Consider the following 23,013-nt stretch of genomic DNA (forward strand, 5'->3'; position numbering starts at 1 on the left):
TGTTGTGTGCTGTGTGCTGTGTGCTGTGTGCTGTGTGCTGCGTGTAGTGTGCGGCGTGCGGTACGGACGGTGCATGCAGGCGGCGCTGTGCAGGCGCATGAGCGCGCCGCCGGGGCTGAGCTCGCCGAGCGCGCCCACCGCGGCGTGCGGCGTGTGTTGTGTGCTGTGTGCTGTGTGCTGTGTGCTGCGTGTAGTGTGCGGCGTGCGGTACGGACGGTGCATGCAGGCGGCGCTGTGCAGGCGCATGAGCGCGCCGCCGGGGCTGAGCTCGCCGAGCGCGCCCACCGCGGCGTGCGGCGTGTGTTGTGTGCTGTGTGCTGTGTGCTGTGTGCTGTGTGCTGCGTGTAGTGTGCGGCGTGCGGTACGGACGGTGCATGCAGGCGGCGCTGTGCAGGCGCATGAGCGCGCCGCCGGGGCTGAGCTCGCCGAGCGCGCCCACCGCGGCGTGCGGCGTGTGTTGTGTGCTGTGTGCTGTGTGCTGTGTGCTGTGTGCTGTGTGCTGTGTGCTGTGTGCTGCGTGTAGTGTGCGGCGTGCGGTACGGACGGTGCATGCAGGCGGCGCTGTGCAGGCGCATGAGCGCGCCGCCGGGGCTGAGCTCGCCGAGCGCGCCCACCGCGGCGTGCGGCGTGTGTTGTGTGCTGTGTGCTGTGTGCTGTGTGCTGCGTGTAGTGTGCGGCGTGCGGTACGGACGGTGCATGCAGGCGGCGCTGTGCAGGCGCATGAGCGCGCCGCCGGGGCTGAGCTCGCCGAGCGCGCCCACCGCGGCGTGCGGCGTGTGTTGTGTGCTGTGTGCTGTGTGCTGTGTGCTGCGTGTAGTGTGCGGCGTGCGGTACGGACGGTGCATGCAGGCGGCGCTGTGCAGGCGCATGAGCGCGCCGCCGGGGCTGAGCTCGCCGAGCGCGCCCACCGCGGCGTGCGGCGTGTGTTGTGTGCTGTGTGCTGTGTGCTGTGTGCTGCGTGTAGTGTGCGGCGTGCGGTACGGACGGTGCATGCAGGCGGCGCTGTGCAGGCGCATGAGCGCGCCGCCGGGGCTGAGCTCGCCGAGCGCGCCCACCGCGGCGTGCGGCGTGTGTTGTGTGCTGTGTGCTGTGTGCTGTGTGCTGTGTGCTGTGTGCTGTCGCCGAGCGCGCCCACCGCGGCGTGCGGCGTGTGTTGTGTGCTGTGTGCTGTGTGCTGTGTGCTGCGTGTAGTGTGCGGCGTGCGGTACGGACGGTGCATGCAGGCGGCGCTGTGCAGGCGCATGAGCGCGCCGCCGGGGCTGAGCTCGCCGAGCGCGCCCACCGCGGCGTGCGGCGTGTGTTGTGTGCTGTGTGCTGTGTGCTGTGTGCTGCGTGTAGTGTGCGGCGTGCGGTACGGACGGTGCATGCAGGCGGCGCTGTGCAGGCGCATGAGCGCGCCGCCGGGGCTCGCCGAGCGCGAGCTCGCCGAGCGCGCCCACCGCGGCGTGCGGCGTGCTGTGTGCTGTGTGCTGTGTGGCGTGTAGTGTGTTGTGTGCTGTGTGCTGTGTGCTGTGTGCTGTGTGCTGCGTGTAGTGTGCGGCGTGCGGTACGGACGGTGCATGCAGGCGGCGCTGTGCAGGCGCATGAGCGCGCCGCCGGGGCTGAGCTCGCCGAGCGCGCCCACCGCGGCGTGCGGCGTGTGTTGTGTGCTGTGTGCTGTGTGCTGTGTGCTGTGTGCTGCGTGTAGTGTGCGGCGTGCGGTACGGACGGTGCATGCAGGCGGCGCTGTGCAGGCGCATGAGCGCGCCGCCGTGTGTTGTGTGGGGCTGAGCTGTGTCGCCGAGCGCGCCCACCGCGGCGTGCGGCGTGTGTTGTGTGCTGTGTGCTGTGTGCTGTGTGCTGTGTGCTGCGTGTAGTGTGCGGCGTGCGGTACGGACGGTGCATGCAGGCGGCGCTGTGCAGGCGCATGAGCGCGCCGCCGGGGCTGAGCTCGCCGAGCGCGCCCACCGCGGCGTGCGGCGTGTGTTGTGTGCTGTGTGCTGTGTGCTGTGTGCTGTGTGCTGCGTGTAGTGTGCGGCGTGCGGTACGGACGGTGCATGCAGGCGGCGCTGTGCAGGCGCATGAGCGCGCCGCCGGGGCTGAGCTCGCCGAGCGCGCCCACCGCGGCGTGCGGCGTGTGTTGTGTGCTGTGTGCTGTGTGCTGTGTGCTGTGTGCTGCGTGTAGTGTGCGGCGTGCGGTACGGACGGTGCATGCAGGCGGCGCTGTGCAGGCGCATGAGCGCGCCGCCGGGGCTGAGCTCGCCGAGCGCGCCCACCGCGGCTTGCCGGCTCGTGTGTTGTGTGCTGTGTGCTGTGTGCTGTGTGCTGCGTGTAGTGTGCGGCGTGCGGTACGGACGGTGCATGCAGGCGGCGCTGTGCAGGCGCATGAGCGCGCCGCCGTGCTGTGTGCTGTGAGCTGTGTGCGCCGAGCGCGCCGGACACCGCGGCGTGCGGCGTGTGTTGTGTGCGTGTGTGTGCTGTGTGCTGTGTGCTGTGTGCTGCGTGTAGTGTGCGGCGTGCGGTACGGACGGTGCATGCAGGCGGCGCTGTGCGGCGTGCGGTACGCGACCGCGGCGTGCGGCGTGTGTTGTGTTGTGTGCTGTGTGCTGTGTGCTGTGTGCTGCGTGTAGTGTGCGGCGTGCGGGACGGACGGTGCATGCAGGCGGCGCTGTGCAGGCGCATGAGCGCGCCGCCGGGGCTGAGCTCGCCGAGCGCGCCCACCGCGGCGTGCGGCGTGTGTTGTGTGCTGTGTGCTGTGTGCTGTGTGCTGTGTGCTGCGTGTAGTGTGCGGCGTGCGGTACGGACGGTGCATGCAGGCGGCGCTGTGCAGGCGCATGAGCGCGCCGCCGGGGCTGAGCTCGCCGAGCGCGCCCACCGCGGCGTGCGGCGTGTGTTGTGTGCTGTGTGCTGTGTGCTGTGTGCTGCGTGTAGTGTGCGGCGTGCGGTACGGACGGTGCATGCAGGCGGCGCTGTGCAGGCGCATGAGCGCGCCGCCGGGGCTGAGCTCGCCGAGCGCGCCCACCGCGGCGCCCGCGCTCGCGCGCAGCGGCCGCGCGCCGCCCGCCCACGCCTGCCGCCGCATGCAACAACACAACGCCAACTATTGGACGACTGTCGGAAGCGGTAACTACATCTGACAAACATCATTTGCATCAAATTTACTCATTACACCAGCCCTCTATGCAAACGACAATTAAGTGTACTAAATATCGTTTGTATAAAAAATATTAAATTTTATACCGTGTTTAAGCAAATAAAGATTATTATTTTAATTTCACCTAAATTCTCATCACCCCTCTTAAGGAGAGGAGATGGCAAGTAACCCCCGACAGAAGCACAGTCGGCCGGGTTCAGGGCCCCAGGGAGAGAAACCGGCGCACGATGCGGGCAGAATCTAAGAGCCCCGCTTTCTGCATCTTTCCCGGGAGTGAGCCGCCTCGGAATCCCAACCGTCTGAGATGTTGTTCCAAACTGGTTGGGATAAGACCGTTCACCGACAAAACAATTGGAATAATTTCGGTGGACGCCAACCCCCACATTTCGGTCACCTCGTGAGCCAGGTCGAAATATTTTCTCTTTTTCTCAGTTTCGGCTTTCACGAGGTTCTCGTCATGCGGTATGGTGACATCCACCAAAAACACCCTCAAAAGTGCCCGATCCATCACCAGGATATCAGGTTTGTTCGTAAGAACGGTCCTGTCCGTAATGATGGATCGGTCCCAGTAGAGCCTGACGCTGTCGCTTTCGAGGACCGGCAGGGGCTCGTACTTATAGTACGGCAACCTCTCATTCGCGAGGCCTTACTTCAGAGCTAGCTCTTGATGGAGTATTTTGGCTACCTGGTTGTGTTTGTGCAAGAACTCAGTGTTGGCAAGAGCTGAACAACCCGAAAGCACATGTCTGAATGACTCTCCGGGATGGCGACATGCCCGACAGAAGTCCTCAGTGCCATCCTTCAGAATGTGCTTTCGGTAATTGTTCGTCCTAACCACCTGATCCTGTATTGCACAGACAAAACCCTCGCTCTCTCCGAAGAGAGCACCGAACTGTAGCCAGTGCACGGAGGTCTTCGTGTTGACATACGGCCCGTGAAGGGCTTTGAAGAACCTTCCATGCAACTCCTTCTCTTTCCATACGGCCTCCCGCTGAGAGGTACCCAGGACTTCGGGTTTTTGCCAGTCCTCTTTAGCCAGAGAAAGAGGGGTGAATCCTTTGTCACATTCTATGACCTCTCTATGCTACCCTCGTCTCTTTTTTGTAGAAAATATGTCCTTTGGCTGTCGATCTCGCGGTTGTGCATGGTCTTAACGCTTAACAAGCCTCGACCAGCCTTCCGCAGGATATACAGCCTCATGACTGACGATTTCGGGTGATCCATTCTATGGAGGGTCATAGTTGTGCGGACTTTCCAATCCAGGGCTTCGAGATCGGTTTGAGATCATCTGAGCACGCCAAAAGTGTAAAGGAGTACGGGTATGACCCAGCCGTTATAAGCTCGAACTTTATTGGCGCCCGACAAGCAACTTTTCAGTATTCTTGTAAGGCGCGCAAAAAACTCCTCGCGGACTGACTGTTTCATATCCGCCTCCCTCACATCGATGTTTTGTGACATACCCAGATACCGGTATGTTTCAGCCTCGGAGAGGGTTTTGATATTAGAGGGATCTGTAACGATCCCTTCAGTTTGAGTGACCCTTCCCCTCTGCACATGGAGAACCGCGCACTTGTCTATTCCAAGCGCCATCCTAACAGAGCTGCTATAATCGTTTACGATATTTAGCAGCTCCGTCAGGCGTTCGACGCTCGGAGCTAGTAGTTTCAAGTCATCCATGTACAGAAGGTGAAACACTCGTGTACCTCCTCTCCGATACTGAAATCCAGTCCCCAAATTCTCCAGTAAAGTACTGAGTGGATTCAGGGACAGGCAAAACCAAAGTGGACTCAAACAATCGCCCTGGAATATTCTTTTTTTTTTATACAACTTAGAATGGCAAACAAGCTGACGGCCCACCTGATGTAAAGTGGTAACCGTCGCCTATAGACATGAGCAGTAGCATGGACATAACAGAGTATACTGTTTCGCCCATGATACCACCCATGCGTTACCATTCCTGAGGACTCAGGTGTTATTCCTCTGTACCCTGTAAATTCACACCATATCCCACCCTTCAAACCGAAACACAGCCATGCAAACACAACTGCTTCACGGTAGAAACACGAATGGAACAGAGATACCCAAGCAACCGACTTTTGTACAAAGTCTCCCTCTAGTATTCCCCTCTTGATCTCAATCCGGTCTGCGGTATCCGTCAATCACTCGCCCTGGATAGTCAGCATCGTCGTCCACTGCCCCATGCATACCTCCAGGAACACACGAACTGTATCATCGATCTTATACAGCTCGAGTATTCTCCGAAGCCATGAATGGGGCACGGAATCGAAAGCCTTTTTATAATCTATCCAGACGGCGGAGAAATTCCGACGGTTCCGCTTGACCACGTGGCCAGCGACAGCATCAATGAGGAGCAGCACCTTCGATCCGCGACTACCGCCCCTGCATCCGTTCTGAGCGCTAGATAGGATCTTGTTCTCGTACACATGACGAGAGATCTTAGCGCTCAGAACGGATGTTAACGTCTTATATATTGTTGTAAGACAAGTGATGGGGCGATATTTAGATGGATCCGCGGTATCGTCCGTCTTAGGAGCTAAATGAGTGATCCCGGTTGTAAGGAAGTTTGGGAGCGCCCTGTTTTCGAGGGCACTCTGGAATTGCACGGCTAAGGTCACTGGCCGAGAACGCCTTTAACCAGTAGTGCTGCAATTTGTCGATTCCCGGACTTATCCAGTTCGGAGCCCGACGGATTGCGGCAACCACGTCTTCTTTTATTATTATTATTATTTTTTAAATTTCACAAAAATTCTCATCACCCCTCTTAAGGAGGGAAGATGGCAAGTAACCTCCGGCAGAAGCACAGTCGGCCGGGGTTCAGGGAAAAATGTAGGAGCACCGCTTTCTGCATCTTTCCCGGGAGTGAGCCGTCTCGGAAGTCCAACCGTCTGAGATGTTGTTCCAGACTGGTTGAGATAAGGACCGTTCACCGACAAAATATTATTATTCTTATAGTAATATAAATGTAATAGTAATACAGGGTGGCCCATAAGTCCATAGTAATGAAAAAAAAATAATTAAATTAAAACTAATTACACTATGAATAATATTTTTATTTGTAAATATAGCTAGAAAAACGGGAATTATTTTTTGTAAATAACGTCGTCCAAATGTAATCCGTTACAGTCACGGCACTCTTGCAAACGCCTTCTGAAATTGTCGATGACTGCGCGGCACGTCACTGCTGAAATGCTTGCCATTTCTCTGCGGATGTTTTCTTTTAGGTCATTAATTGACCGCGGGTTAGAGTCGTACACTTTAGCCTTAAGGTAGCCCCACAAAAAAAATCCATTGGAGTCAGATCCGGGCTACGTGGTGGCCAGGAAATGTCTCCTCTCTTAGAGATAACTTTGTTTGGAAAAAGTTGACGGATAACGGGCATAGCAGTATTGGAGGTGTGGGAAGTTGCTCCATCCTGTTGAAACCATGTTCGGGCATTAAAGTCTGGAAAGTTTTGCAATTTTTGTGTGAAAAACTCCTCGATCATGGCCATATATCGCTCCGAAGTAACAGTAACAACACGCCCTCTGCCGTCCTCAAAAAAGTAAGGCCCTATGATGCCATGGGCTGACATAGCGGCCCAAACTGTAACTTTAGGGCTATGTAAGGGCTTCTGGTGTTTAAGTTTTGGATTAATCGGGCTCCAATAGCGGCAATTTTGTTTACTAACATGTCCGTTAATGTGGAAGTGTGCCTCATCAGAGAACATTATGTTATTGAACGAAGTAAACCGATTAAACATTTCATTAGGATAATTCACTCTCTGAATAGCATCAGTTTCTTTTAATTCTTGCACCAACTGAATTTTGTAAGGGTGCATAAGTAAATCTTTCTTCAAAATCCATTGTAACGATGTCCTGGATACGTTTAATGCACTGGAACGCTTACGAGTTGACTGTGTAGGATTTTCACGAATAGATTGTGCCACTGTGTCGATGTTTTGTTCCGTACGTGATGTCCTTGGGCGACCCAACCGCGGTTTATCTAACGTCGAACCGGTCTCCTCGAACTTAGCAACCGAATTCTTAATCGTTTGGAGAGCTGGGGTGTCATCAAAGTTGTGTAAACCTTTGTGTTCTCGAAATTTACGCCTCGCAACGGTTGCCGAATTGTTGTTTTGATAAAACTCGCGCACACAAAACGCACGGTCCGCTCCGGTGAAACGCTCCATCGCGACTAAATTCCCAGAAACCGAAGTTACTGCCCTCGCTTCCCCTGCACCGTTCACGCGCGCCGTTTTCGTTTAATTCAAATTTTACTTTTCTGAGGACTTTTGGGCCACCCTGTATATATATATTTGGTGAGCTCTACAAATTTGCAAATGCACTAACCAAAAATCAAAAATAGAACATTATAATGATAATTATTGTAATGTATATTAGTGGGAGAAAATAATAATATTAGGTATGTAACCTGACAAACGGACGCTAGCGCGGAGACGGGCGGCGTGAGGCCGCCGGGCGCCGCCGCCGGCGCCGCCGCGCCCAGCACGTAGCGCTCCACCTGCGGCACGACAGCGCTGCAGCACCAGCGGGGGCGGGGGCAACTTGATAGTAGCGGGGGAGGGGGGGCGGGGGCAACTAAAATATGGACTCGAAGCGATTATAATCCTCTTGCTCCGAGCCATTTAAATGCTACGAGTAGATATCGGTGTGGTATAATTTTAGTTCGTTTGACGTTACCAATATATCAACTGGGGGGGAAAAGGATTGTTAGCAATGGAGTTTGACAGCGCCATTGCTAGCAGTATACCTTATTAGATCGACCTCCACGTGCTTCCCCCTGGAAACCATCGTGTACAATTCTTGTTGAATCCGTCACGATGGGCTAACTGACCTACTTCATTCTCACCTATCATCGTTCACTGGTACCCCGCCGGTGTATACCGATAGCGCGGATGGGGTTACTATTCCATTATCATCCATTAAAAAAATATATATCAACTGGGCGATTAGAGTCGTCAAGTAAACTTTGTAGGAAAAGATTATGTATGAGGGCATAAAAATCTTAGAAATATTCAAATTGGGCGTGGCACAAAAAAGGTTGGGAAACACTGATCTAGCAGTTCCACCTGGACACCATCGTCAATTATTTATTATTGAGTATCATCACGATGGACCAACCGACCTGCTTCATCGTCACCTATCATCGCTCACTGGTGCCCCGCCAGCGTATACCTAATAAAATTTTAGATTATCACTAATAGAACATACTGTTAAAAGAATATGCTAATGATTTAAATTTCACCCTATATATTTAGATCTTTGTTATCCTACTTAGAATGGCAAAAAAAGCTAACGGCCTACCTGATGGAAAATAGCAACCGTCGCCTATAAGACAACTTACCTTTGATAATTTCAATTCCTGTACACTTTCATTCGTATTGCTGTCTTCTAGGTCCTCGTAGTGTATCTTCTCTAATATCCTCCTTTTCCTATCGGGAGGCTCTGTGCTGTTCTCTTCCGCGGGCCGCTTCTCCGCCACGCCGTTCGTCTCCTTCATTCCGTTCTCAACAACTTTGTTGTTATTTGTTTTATTACTATTACCGCTATTATTAATATTACTAGAATTTGTTTTATGACTAGCTTTGAGCACCTGGAAGTAAAACAATTTTATCATTTTTAGTAATTCGAACTACCAGTCCCATTGCTAGCAATATATGTGTCAGATCAACCTTCATGTGGTGGGGGGAAAGGGATTGTTCGTAATGGAAACTGAGAATCGCATTGCTAGCAATATACCCAACCATGTCGACCTCCTCGCGGTTCCCCCTGGAAACTATCATGGTTAATTCCCGATGAATTCATCATGATGGGCTAACTGGCCTGTTTTCATTCTCATCTATCACCCTTCACTGGTGCTCCGCCAGCGTATCCCGCTAGCGCAGGCGGGGTTACCATACCATTTTCACCCATCAAAAAAAAACCTCCATGTGGTCCTCTCTGGAAACCATCATGCTAATTTCCAGGTGATAATGATGGATGACACCTGGACGAATACTCATCATAGTGGGCCAACTGACTTTCTTTTTTATTCATACTTTATCAGCCCTCACTAGTGCTCCGCCAATATATACCGTTAGCATGGTAGGGTTACCATTTCGTTATCATCCATTAAAAAAAAACTAACTTGACTTCATCCTTACCTACTTTCACTAACTGGGGGGAAGGGATTGTTACTAATGAGGAGGTTAGTCTTCATTACTATCAATATACCCTATCAGGTCGACCTCCACACGGTTCCCTCTGGAAAATATCGTGACCAATTTATCATTGAATTCGTCACAATGGGCTAACTGACCTGCCTTTTCATCCTCACCTATCACCGCTCACTGGTACCCCGCCAGTGTATACCGATAGCGCAGACGGGGTTACCATACCACTTTCATCGCATACAAAAAAAACTGTCCTGCCCTATAAAAATTATATTGGTTAGTTCGTTTACCATGATGGAGTGTTGGTTGAACCGCTTGATCATGTTGCGGTGTATGGAGCTGCAGGCGGCGTGCTCACGCTCCGCCTCCTCGTCCAGGGCGCCGGCCTCGCTGAACTGCGGCAGGTCCACCTGCACACCACACCCACACCAATAACACCTTCTCTCTCTTTCATTTAAGAGTTTCCTCTTATCGGTGCAACTAATTCATGCATCTTTTTCCAGCCAGCTCTATCCCAGGCCATATCCTTGACCTCCCTATACGATATGACACCTAGTGTTTCTTTTATCTGCCCCATTTAAATATTAATTCTCTACCTTCATCCCTCGAAAATTACACCCTTAATAAGTCCTTACTCATTATTAAAAATATAAATCGGAAAGATTATACGAGGTTTGTCCGGAAAGTACGTATAAAAGTTTTTTAAAAATTTTATTTTACAATTATTCAGGTAAATCAATTTTATCCCCTTCAAAGTACTCCCCCTGTGACATAATGCACTTGTGCCAACGCCGTTTCCACTGTGAGAAGGCTCCTTGAAAGTCCTCTGGTTGTAGGTTTCTCAGCTGCCCCGTCGTAGCTTTTTTTATCTCATTTATGTCCCCCAAATGCCGCCCCCGAAGTACCAATTTGGTTTTTGGGAACAAGAAGAAGTCACACGGGGCCAAATCCGGCGAATAGGGGGGTGTTCGGTCACCGTAATGGAATTTTTACTCAAAAACTCACGGACAACAAGAGAGGTGTGGGCAGGGGCATTGTCGTGGTGAAGAATCCAACGCCCCTCTCGCGCCAATTCTGGACGAACTCGTGCCACACGAGCTTTGAGGCGTCTGAGCACATCGACGTAGAATTTTCCATCAACTGTCTGGCCTGGAGGGACGAATTCTTGATGGACAATCCCCCGAACATCGAAAAAAACAATCAACATTGTCTTGACATTTGAGCGGGATTTTCTTGATTTTTTTGTTCGTGGTTCCCCGGATGTCTTCCACTCTTTGCTTTGGGATTTTAATTCGACATCAAATTCGAATCAATTCAATTTCTTCAACGGAAGCGGGCTCCATGCCGACGGGGTTTCGTTAAGAGGTAACTTCACAGATGGCGTGACAAGCCAGTTCGCACCGCACGGCGGTCAGACCAGAACTGAAGCATTGTTAGGGACATAAGGAAGGGGTCCTGCGCTTACCTGGCCTCCCCACTCCTCTTTCTCACATTCCAGAACACTTTTATACGAACTTTCCGGACAGACCTCGTATCAAAATGATATTTTCATACGGATGTGAAATAATATGACACAATTGATCTACCAAACATCTTTTGAAATTAAATAAATTACAATTTCATAACGTACTAGCACCTTGCCCCGGCTTCACACGGGTCTAATATTTATTTACGTAACCTTTAAACTGTTCTACACATTTTAGAAAAGCTGATATTTCAGCGTGTGTGAGAGTACTGCACTAATATCGTGTAAGATTTTAAAATGAATGGCCTATTTAGCAATTTTTTTTATCCAACTTAAAATGGCAAACAAGCTGACGACCCACCTGGTGGAAAGTGGTAACCGTCGCCTATAGACATGAGCAGGGGGCCTACCATGAAATGAAATTCCGAAGTTTCGGACTCAATTTCGTGTTTTCGTTTATACCTAATACGGCCCAGTAAATGGAACTTAACATTTCGTTCGTCACAAATCCTACCATAAAAGTCTAAAAGAATAATATTTTAATATTTTTAATGTTTTTAAACGGTATGTATTATGTAATTTTAACATCAAATTTGTGTTTCGTTCGGCTCCGGAATTTCGGAAAACATTTCATGGTAGGCCCTCAGTACCATGGACATAACAGAGTATACTGTCTCGCCTATGATACCCCCCATGCGTTGCCATTCCTGAGGACTCAGGTGTTATTCCTCTGCACACTGTATATTATTATACACAGATTTAAAAAACAAACTATAAACATACTGTGAGATCCAGAGTTGTGTGTTTCATAGCGGACGCGATCGCCTGGTCGTCCATTTTGGCACATTCACCAAACAGATCTTTGCTGGAAGATGACGCTATACGATCCCTGGAAGCAGATTAAAATATATGGATACTGATGATGATTTGGTCACTGCATTGATTTTATAATGAAAATGGCAACTCTTTCAAAGTACTCCTAATGTCGAGTCAGTAATAGAAGTGACTTGGAAAGAAATAATGGAAACACACAATGTTCAGTTATGAAGTGAATATTTATTTATTTAACTCTTTATTTATTTATTCATTAGTACAAATATGTGTACATGGCGGACTTAATGCTAAAAGCATTCTCTCTCAGTCAATCATAGGGAAGTGTGAGAATACTCGAATGCGGTACTACTAATTATTGATATACATACATACTAAAATTACATATATAAACGAATAAATATATATGAATAACAAATATACTTACACATATATGATATATACTATATTATACACGAAATTGAGAATAATATAAAGCACTTACTACTCGGATAAAGTAAGAAAGTGGCGTGAACGCTTTTTTTGAAAGACTGTTTAGTCGGTAGTCTCTTATTGGCATCTGGAAGCGCGTTCCAGAGTCGTAAAGAATGTAGGAGAAAATAGTTTGAAGCGTAACCAGTACGGTGAGAGGGGAAAGATAGTTGGAGAGTATTATTGCACCATAAATAAAAATATACAATGACAAGTGGATAATTCAAGTGAAATACAGTAACATAAATACAGATTGAAATATACACATAAAGGTACAAAAGGCGGTCTTATCGCTAGGGCAACCTCTTACAACCTTTGGTTAAAGGAGAACAGATAGAAATGGGCAGATGGCGCAATCATCATTTCAGCCTTTACCTGGTGGTCTACCATGAAATGAAATTCCGAATTTTCGCGTTCAATTTCGTGTTTTTGTTCGTACCGAAATCGACCCAGTAAATGGAGCTTAACATTTCGTTCATCATAAATCCTTTCCTAATAGTCCATAGGAACGATATTTTAACATTTTTAATAATTTTAAACGTCATGTATTATGTAATTTTAATATCAAATTTCTGTTTCGTATGTTCCCGAAATTTCGTAAAATATTTCATGGTAGGCCCTCAGATACGATATAAAAGCAAATTCTAAAGCTGGATATAAAAGGAGTATTGTTTAGCTGCACTTTGTACACCTCCCCAGTCTTGAAGTTGCACATGGGCAGCGACATTCACTTACCATCAGGTGAGCCACTTGCTTATTTGCACCAAAAACTGTGTTCATTGCTGTACATACACTTCCCCCATAGACTGCCATAAGAAATGGCCCCGAGTCACCTGCATCCACTATTATTTTCAGTTCATAATTCACTGTTTCAGTTTTTGTCAACCTATTCCTTACACCCTGTATACATACATATCTGTCACCTGCCTTCAATTGGAATAGATATTTACATACTAATAAACATAATTTCAGGGGAAAAGGGATTGTTAGTAATGCAAATTACCAGTCCCAATGCTAGCACTATACCCTGTCAGGTCGACCTCCACATGGTCCCCCCGGAAACCATCGTGCTGAATTCCAGGTGTATTCATCACGATAGACTAACTGACCTGCCTTTTCATCCTCACCTATCACCTCTCACTAGTGCCCCGCCAGCGTATACAGATAGCGCAGGCGGGGTTACCATTCCATTACCATCTATTAAAAAAAAAAAATTCAAATACCTATGAAAATAATGTGACTGGAAAAACTTAGTCCAGAACTCTGCTTCGGTCATCTTATTGGGTACATAGTCTATATGTTTCTTCCTCACTGCCGGGTACGTTTTAAATATGGCGTCTATAATATCCTGCGTGAGGTTGTATTTGAGGCCATTGCACCCGTCCGTCTGAGGCTGTATGTCCGCCAAGAATGCCCCAGAAACACCTGTAAAGTTATATAACAACTGTTATACTGCTATTCTTTACTTATAAAAAATATGTACCCATATTCGTAAAATAAATATTTTGAATTTGAAATTAGAATATGACAATTTGACACAAATACCAGACAAATTACCAGAGGGAGACTTTGTACAAAAGTCGATTGCTTCTCTTTTCTCTCCTCTGTCCCATTCGTGTTTCAACCGTGAAGCAGTTGTGTTTGCATGGCTGTGTTTCGGTTTGAAGGGTGGGATATGGCGTGAATTTACTGGGTACAGAGGAATAACACCTGAGTCCTCAGGAATGGCAACGCATGGGAGGTATCATGGGCGAAACAGTATACTCTGTTATGTCCATGGTACTGCTCATGTCTATAGGCGACGGTTACCACTTTCCATCAGGTGGGCCGTCAGCTTGTTTGCCATTCTAAGTTGTATAAAAAAAATGTATATAAAAAAAAACAAAGTCTTCATAGAGAAAAAAAAACATAGATTATATAAAATATATTATATTAACATAAAGTAATTCTTCCTTCTGGGATAGGCACGGCCCAAAAGACATATCTAAAACTACTGACATGCCTTTTTTAAGGAGTCAGACGCCTTGAAAAATGATGTTAAATACGCCAATAATACAGCCATATACAGAATCATCAATTTTGTCACATCCTGTATGTAACTTACCAGCCTCTTGTTTAATATTGTTGGACTCCGTGTACTGTTTCAAGGTCGGCGTGTTCCAATACTCCTCACTGTTTATCACTTTTGATATCACTAAGTCTTCATATAAATGCTTTAAAATAGGATGAAGGGACAGTAACCTGAAAAAAAAAATTACATCTGTCAACATCCTTGTTTTTTTGTATGATATTTAAATTGGCACATAAAGAGACGGCCCACCTGATGGAAAGTGGTAACCATCACATACATACATATACACATGAACAGCTACCATTGAAATCATGGAATATTTCTAATCTAATCGTCATATAGAGGACTTTTCGCCGTGTGGTCCCGGCATAGAATGGGCCACTCCTTCTTTACCCGTGGATGTCGTAAGATTTGACTATGGGAACTTAATGGTCGAGGGACTTTTTAGCTTCTTCCATCAATAGACAACCTAAATATGTTTAGACCGGGAGGGAAGGGATTGTTAGTAATGGGGAGGTTAGTCACCATTGCTATCAATATACCCTACCAGGTCGACCTCCACGCGGTCCCCCCTGGAAACTATCTTGACTAATATATCATTGAATTCGTCACGATGGGCTAACTGACCTGTCTTTTCATCTTCACCTATCACCCCTCACTGATACCCCGCCGGTGTATACCGATAGCGCAGGTGGGGTACCATGCCATTATCACCCATTAAAAAAAATGTTTGGATCGGAACTTAGCAGTTTCCACAGCACAATTGGTTGCCTTATTCAGGTCCTCCTTCATGCAAGATAAAGGACACAAAGGACAGGACAGCAGGTGAGACATTTTCTGCGATTTTTTTCAATAGGTGAAGATGGAACAGTAACCCCGCCTGCGCTATCGGTGTACGCTGGCGGGGCACCTGTGAAGGGTGATAGGTGAGGATGAAGACAGGTCAGTTAGCCCATAGTGACCAATTCAACAAAAATGAACTATAATTTCCAGGGGGAACCGCGTGGAGGTCGGCCTGATAGAGATAGACGATTAGATCGTGACGAATTTAACAAGAATTGTTCACGATAGTTTCCAGGGGGAGGTCGACTTAATAGGGCATATTGCTAGCAATAGGGCTTTCAGACTCCATTGCCAACAATCCCTTGCCCCCCAGCTAGTATATTAGCACATAGTTCATGTAGTAATTTCAATATTTACCTTGATTTCATTTCAAGCTCGCCGTCTATCTGTCTTTTGAATTTGGGCAAAAGATTCTGCAGTAGCATCTTCACCTGGTCCCTGTCTTTTGCCTGAGCCTCCGCACCGGCCGGATTCACGAAGTGGAATGTGGAACATGTGCCATCATGCAACACCACCTGCAACTGCACCTTTGGTTTGCCAGCTGGTGAGATTTTTTGTGCTGCAAACAGAAATAGCAATATTATTTATTAACTCTTTATTGGCCACATTACAAAATATATCTGGTACAAGAAGTGAACTAAATTGACATACATGACCTTCTCTCCCAGTCAACCTTTGGCAAAACAAAAATGTAATTGTAAACAATTATTAGATATGAATATAACTGTCCACTGATGGACATAAGCTTTCTTCACAAGGAGGGTTTTGCTAATAGTTGCCATGCTTGGCAGATGGGTTGGCAATGGCAGTTAGGTTTTAAAGACATTTTAAGAAGCATGCTGCTGCCCATCTTTCGACAATAAAAATCCTTTAGTTCCTTCTTAGGACACCCACGGGATAGGAAGGGCTGACAAATTCTATGCCAAGGCACACACGGCAATGTGGGTATGTATATCCAAATAATATTATCAAACTGTAGGGGGAGTGATTGTTAATAATGGAGACTAAGGAATGCAATATGGGTATGTAGTGTATTCAACACAATAAACCTGCCTTTTCATTATCATCACTCACTGTAGGGGTATACCGATAACACAGATGGGGATTGTTAATGATATGTTTAGATGTACTAATAATATAAATGTGTACTAATAATGATTTTGCTCTTCTGTCAGCGGCATGCAGCTCCTACAACAGCAGCAATATACCCAAACAGGTCTGGATCTATGGGGTAAAAATCTCCCCACATCTATTCTGAACCAGGCAATCAATAGAAATTGCGGCTCCGTGTGACAGGACTCATAATCATTATATATTTAACAAAAAATACCAAATGCTGAATTCCGGTGTACATGAATTAGTGTATTCTGAATATAAAACACAATGGTTGCTAACTGACCTAGGAATAAATGGTTTTAGCATTAGATTCTTATTCATTCTACGAAACAACAAGACAAACAACAAATTGATAATTCATCACATTCACTGGATAGGATATCTTCCAATAACCCAATGGTCGATCTTATGGTATACTGGCTAGAAGATAACACAGATGGGTCAAAGATCCGCTGACATTTACTATTCCATCATCACCCGTTGAATCAAAAAAAATATTACATCTGAAAAAACCTCAAAATAATGATGCAATAACGGGTCATTGTCCATTCAAACATTTATACACAATGATATTGTTTAGATGCTACTAATAGGCTGTGGCCCATATAAATGTGAAAATTTGTAGGTTGGCTGTAAGGTGTAGTGATAGAGTCTTTTTTTACATTAATTTTACAATATAAATGTGAAAATTTGTAAAGGTGTAGTGATATTTTTTAAAACGGGTGCTGCTGCCCATCCCTAGCCCGCCCTTAGTAGACTCTTATAACACCTATGGGAAAGGAAGGAGAGGCCTATTCTATGCCACGACCACATGATAAATTATTATTTATTAATTAAGTTTATTAATGATACTTTTTGCTAAATGGATTTGAATGAAATTTGGTACACAGGTAAGCTAAAGTCCAATTTAGCACAAAGGATATTCTGTATACTGATTTATGCAGGCAAAGGGCCCGATTCTAAGGTGCCATTCATGGAAACTTATCTCCTAACCTATATTTTAATTTGATAATTTTGCAAAATTTCTGTTTTAAGAACCACCATAAAATATAAAATATACCATCAAAAACATAAAATGTAAAAAACAGCAAATCTCGTAATGTAATATTCTTACTCTTTTGTTATAAATAATTGTGAGGTCTCAATCCTACAATGTCTTAATAATTGCACAGTACCATAATCATAAAAGAATAGTCTAAGAAAATATCTACTATTTTGTTTACTAAGTAAATCTAATATTTGCTTTTAAGAATAAAATATTTTATTAGTAGAATATGTGAGATGAGACCAAGTGGAAGGTCATCACAGAGTTGGCAATCTATTGAAACATATTGTAATAAAAAAAAAAAACAATACTCTTACAACAATAAAGTTAACTAGGAAATTATGAATGAAGCTCCTTGGAGAAAGAGGCAGATAGATAGAACTCACTAAATGTGACCTTTGTGATTAAAAATACAGAGATCAATGTGAACTTAGTCTATGACAAATAATATAATTATGTAACATGTTTATGTACATTGATTTAGTAAATAAAAACTTTTAATTTGAAAAAATAAAAAATCATTAATTTATACTTAATATTTACATCTATAAGATGGTGATATTTTGTTAAGACATGAAAATGCATTTGATTCAAGACCTGGATATCACAGATTTATTATTGTCTCTAAGTGACCAACTCAATCCCATGATATGGAATCAAAATTTCTACAAAACAAAGTTACATCTATGTCCTTAATTGGCCTGTAAAACATGTAATACAGTAATTATTTACCTTTTACTGCCCTAAATTAGGCATAATTTTCAGCAGACACCTGACATATGACCACAGAGTTCATGAGAGAATAAGAGACTCACTATATTACATAAAATGGGTGACATTGGTAATATAATTTTGTAGTTAGAAGGGAATGTTAATAATGGAAACTACCAGTCACATTGCTTGCAATGTACTCAGTCAAGTTAACCTCAATGTGATCTCCCTGGAAACTATGGTGCTGAATTCTAAGTGTATACATCACAATGGGCTAACTGACCTTGCATTCTCATCCTCACCTATCATCCCTCACTGGTGCCCCTCATGTGTATATCATTAGTACAGGCGGGTTACCATTCAAATATCATCCAAAAATATATATAATTTTGTAATTCTAGGTATTGTAAAATAGTGTTAAATTTAAGTAATACTTTGTAAACACATGAAAATGCATTAAATTCAAACCTAGAGATCTCAAGTTTGAAAACATTATAAAAATTAAACATAACATTTTTCTAACATCTAGATATCCTCATCATAATGAATTTATAGCAGCCTTTCCCAAAGTGGACAATAACACCCGCTTGTGGGTGCTGCAGGCCTAAACGGGGACGGTAAGAGACCCAGAAAAAAAATGATGGCATTGTGTAGAGGCTTGGGGGGTGATTTGTTGATCTTAAAGTAATCCTGGTTTTTAAGAAGGTAAAAAAAATGGGGGCTCTAAAAAATAATTTATTCTCAAAGTGGGCAGTAGACAAAATAAGTTTGGGAACCCCTGATTTATAGTATACTAGCATTTATCTCTTAGAGACATATCGATTGACCAGGACAAATAGTAGACAATTTTATTTTATTTTATTTCAATAGGTACACATTACAGAGAATTAACATAGTTACATTAATTTATAAACTACAATTATGTTTTGTTCAAGCTAATCCTCCAAAACTTTGCGTACACGGCATGATCAAAACATAAACACACAGCTAAAGTCTGTAAACACAATATAATTTAAACAACAAAAAATGGATAATCATATATATATATATATACATATATACACATACATATATATACATATATATATATATATATACATATACATACATACATACATATACATACATACACATACAAACACACACACACACACACACACACAAACACGCGCGCGCGCGCGCACACACATACAGAAACACACATACCACGGTGTACATATTACGTTCATATATATGTTACAACAAAAGAAACTATCTACTAATTACAGAGGAAAATAATACGTAAACGTCGTGACGAAAATTACTGAACTTCTGACCAAATATATCAAGCTTTTCACCATCCTGATGAGCACCACCACGCTGAACATTATTATAAGACCGGCACATTCTTAAAATGGAATTGTTAAATGAAACATTATTCCTAGTGTTTGGCACATCAAAAACACGGGAGTTACGACATTTATTGTTAGTATTAAAGTATAGTAAATTAAGTAGCGAGGGACAGTCAACCATAGAATTAACAATTTTATACAAGTAAATTAATTCAGCCGATTGTCTTCTAGATAATAAATTATCTAATTTAAAGTATTTCATTCGCGAAGCATAGGATTGAAGTTTCCTGACTAAGCCATATCGTCTACAAGTAGTTGCAAGGCACCTTTTCTGTATTCTTTCAATATTTTCTTCATGAATAGCATAATATGGGGACCATATTAAATTACCATACTCAGCAATGGGTCTTATAAGTGTTTTGTATAAGTATAGTAGACTGTGGGGTTTATTAAAATTTTTAGTTGCTCTGTATATGAACCCAAGCAACTGGTTACAACGACTGATGATATAATCATAATGTACACGAAAAGATAATTTTGAATCAAACATTATTCCCAAATCTTTAACCACATCTTTACGCTTAAGTTTTTGCTTGTTCATGCTATACTCAAATATAAATTTTAGAGACCTTGAAGCAAAAGATATTGTGTTACATTTTTTTACGTTCATATACATATTATTGGCACAACACCATTTGTAAATATTATCAAGATCCTTCTGTAACTGCAAACAATCTTTGAAACTATTCACTACGCGATAAACTTTGAGATCATCAGCATAAAACAAGCATTCACTTTTTATAGAGTCTACTAGGTCGTTAATAAACAAAATAAATAATAAGGGACCCAAGTGCGATCCTTAAGGAACTCCTGAGGTTACCATAACAGGAGTAGATTGGAAACCTTTAATAGCAACCATTTGACTTCTATTAGAAATATATGATACGAACCAACGATACAACGAGCCATGAATCCCAAATGAAATAAGTTTTTTTAACATTAGTTCATGGTTCACCTTATCAAAGGCTTTGGAAAAGTCAGTGTATATTGAATCCACCTGTTGGCGATTATTAAATGCATTACAAATGTAGTTTTTGTAGATAAGTAGATTACTAATAGTTGATCGACCAGAAACAAATCCATGTTGCATAGGTATTATGCGCTGTTTAACATGGTTATACAAATGAATATATATTAAAGATTCGAATAATTTGGGCATACAAGACAGTATACTTATCGGTCGATAGTTTTCACACTTCGTTTTATCGCCCGATTTGAATATAGGTATAATAAAAGCGGTTTTCCAATAAGACGGGAAAGAACCGTAGCGTAGAGATCTATTAAATAAAACTTCCAAAGGCACACTAATTTCTTCAGCACAAGCTTTAATAAAATAGGCTGGTATAGCATCTGGCCCCGCGCCTTTGTTAGAATCTAATTTTCTGATACCCTTAATTATATCCTTAGAGGTTATAGTTAAACTACTCAAGACGGGCGTGTTTATTTGTGGCCGATAATTGACTTCACCAGTAGAAATTTCAAAGACTGATTTAAAATAATCAGAAAATAGTTCACATATACCGGGTATTTCTGTTGCCGTTATATTATTGTAGGTCATAGTTTGAGGGATTGTATTGTTTGATTTTTTACTATTAACATATCGCCAGAAAGTTTTAATGTCGTCTGAAAGATCATCTTCTACTGAATTGACAAACGATTTATAGCACTGATCAATCATCTGTTTACAACGTCGACGAAGTAGATTAAAGGTGTCATAATCTCTTGGGTTCCCATACATTTTAAATTTTTTATGATATTTGTTTTTTTCCCGAATACAACGTATTAAAGCATAATTGTACCAAAACGGGTATTTATTATTTTTGGAACTCTGCATAGGCGTGTAAAGGTAAATTATTTCATTCAACTTAGAATAAAATAATTCAACAGCCAAGTCCACATCTAAATCCGAAAACAGTGCTATCCAGTCTATAGATTTCAGTTCATTTTTAATTTTAGTATAATCGCATTTACGAAAATTAGGTCTACAATTATTAGAGTTTGATCTACTAAGAGAAATCATTTCACCTTGGCGAAAATCTATGTTAATAGCTATAGATGGGTGGTGTTTGTCCATCTTACTAAGTGGTTCAACGCTCACAACATCGATACTGCCACAATCACTCAAAACCAAGTCAAGAATTCTTTCATTTGCATTGACCAAATGATTAAATTGGCTAAGATTACAGATTGCCATAGTCTCTAATAGTATAGGAGCTCTATAGTGAAAAGCATTTATAGGCTGCATGATATTCAAATTAGAGTCTCGTTGCCAAGTTATATTAGGTATATTGAAATCACCAACAAGCAAGAAAGAACCAGCTTCACCATTGTTTAAAATAATATCTTGACAGTGTTCAAAAAATGCAATAACTTTGTTGAGGGGCATATCAGGAGGTAAATAACTTAAGCAAATATTTACCGAAGACTTAGACAATGGAGAATGCACGGTTAACCAAAGATCCTCAGCTGAACTGTCCCATTCATATCTACGAGATACATTCAATAGTTTTTTTGTAGCCAATAAAACTCCGCCCCCTCTGCCTTTACACTAGTTTCGTTACTTCTATCCCTACGAAATACATTGTAGCGCTCATCAAACAATTCTTCACTATAAACACTTAAATTTAAATTAGTTTCAGTTAAGCAAATTATCTCATAATCGGTATTCAATAAATTAAGATAGAATTCAGTAACTTTTGAACGAAAGCGATTGACATTTTGATAATATATTAACATATGGAAAAAAAAAAAAAACAATACAAAGTAATAGCATTCATACATAAACAGAGTACAAAGATAGAGAAAGAAAAAAAAAAATTATAAAAGTCTCTTAAGCATTTCAGCGTTTTTTACTAGCACAGCACTTGATTGTTCATCTTTTCGAATGTATATTTGTCCATATTTTACCCATACAAATTTATAAGCCTTATCCTTAACAAATCTTCTGGCTAGTGAGTGAAGTTCCTTACATTCAGGAGATAAATGTTCAACTAAATACATTTTCTTTGTTTCTCCAGAGTAACCAAGATGGAATGTGCTTAAAGTTTGTTTAGGGTTATCCTTATTAAACTTTCTAACAGCAGATAAGATATTGTCACGATGACGAGGAGATGGCAGAGTAACAAGTATGTTACGAGGACGATTTGAAGAGGAATTAATTTTAGCAACTCGGCGGCATGCATGAATTTCAGTATCAGATATAGGGAAATTAATCACATCACATATTTTTTTGAAAATACCAACAACATTTTCACTGCGTTTTTCAGGAACAGCTTGTATTTCAATGTTCATGCTAGGAGATGTTTTTTCAGAAATTTTTAATCGACGTTCAAGTTCGTAAATGTCACCCTGAAGCTTGTTTTTTTTACATTCCAGCTCAGAAACTCTCTCAACTGCAGCCGCCAAGGTACCGTTGATTCTTTTTTGTCCTTCCTCTAAAAAGTCGACGGTGACTGTGAATTCATCCTTTAATGCAGTAATAGCCAAGTGAATCTCACTTCTTATGGAAGCCTTAATATCTGAGAGAAAAAATCAGCTTTAAACCTTTCCAATCTAGAATCCAACAAAACTCCAAATTGTTGCAGCGAAATAGTATGATTTTCAGCAGACACGGAACATTCCATTTCACTTTGATTCATAGTAACATCACATGACATCACCGATTCGTCAAGTGTATTTGGTTTACGGACTGGGGTATTCGTGTTGTCCCCTCTTCGCCGAGTAATATTGATGCATACACAACATTGCCATGGCTTATTACTTAA

The 23,013-nt window shown here is 43.5% G+C and overlaps 1 protein-coding gene across 1 annotated transcript in view; it reads right to left on the bottom strand.

The window, feature by feature from the left end:
• LOC113522151 (general transcription factor IIH subunit 1) overlaps nt 1-23,013 on the bottom strand; it is a 36,253-nt gene that overhangs the window by 11,810 nt on the left and 1,430 nt on the right. Inside the window, exons 2-9 of the mRNA XM_052901996.1 lie at nt 15,344-15,545; nt 14,177-14,313; nt 13,296-13,497; nt 11,554-11,659; nt 9,596-9,715; nt 8,498-8,746; nt 7,565-7,654; nt 2,932-3,049 (exon numbers count right to left, since the gene is read on the bottom strand). Coding sequence (XP_052757956.1) covers nt 2,932-3,049; nt 7,565-7,654; nt 8,498-8,746; nt 9,596-9,715; nt 11,554-11,659; nt 13,296-13,497; nt 14,177-14,313; nt 15,344-15,545 — 1,224 coding nt within the window. The remainder of the gene's footprint in view (nt 1-2,931; nt 3,050-7,564; nt 7,655-8,497; nt 8,747-9,595; nt 9,716-11,553; nt 11,660-13,295; nt 13,498-14,176; nt 14,314-15,343; nt 15,546-23,013) is intronic.

This window comes from Galleria mellonella, unplaced genomic scaffold (genome assembly GCF_026898425.1).
Source record: "Galleria mellonella isolate WM207_F2 unplaced genomic scaffold, CSIRO_AGI_GalMel_v1 utg855, whole genome shotgun sequence".
Taxonomy (NCBI): Eukaryota; Metazoa; Arthropoda; class Insecta; order Lepidoptera; family Pyralidae; genus Galleria; species Galleria mellonella.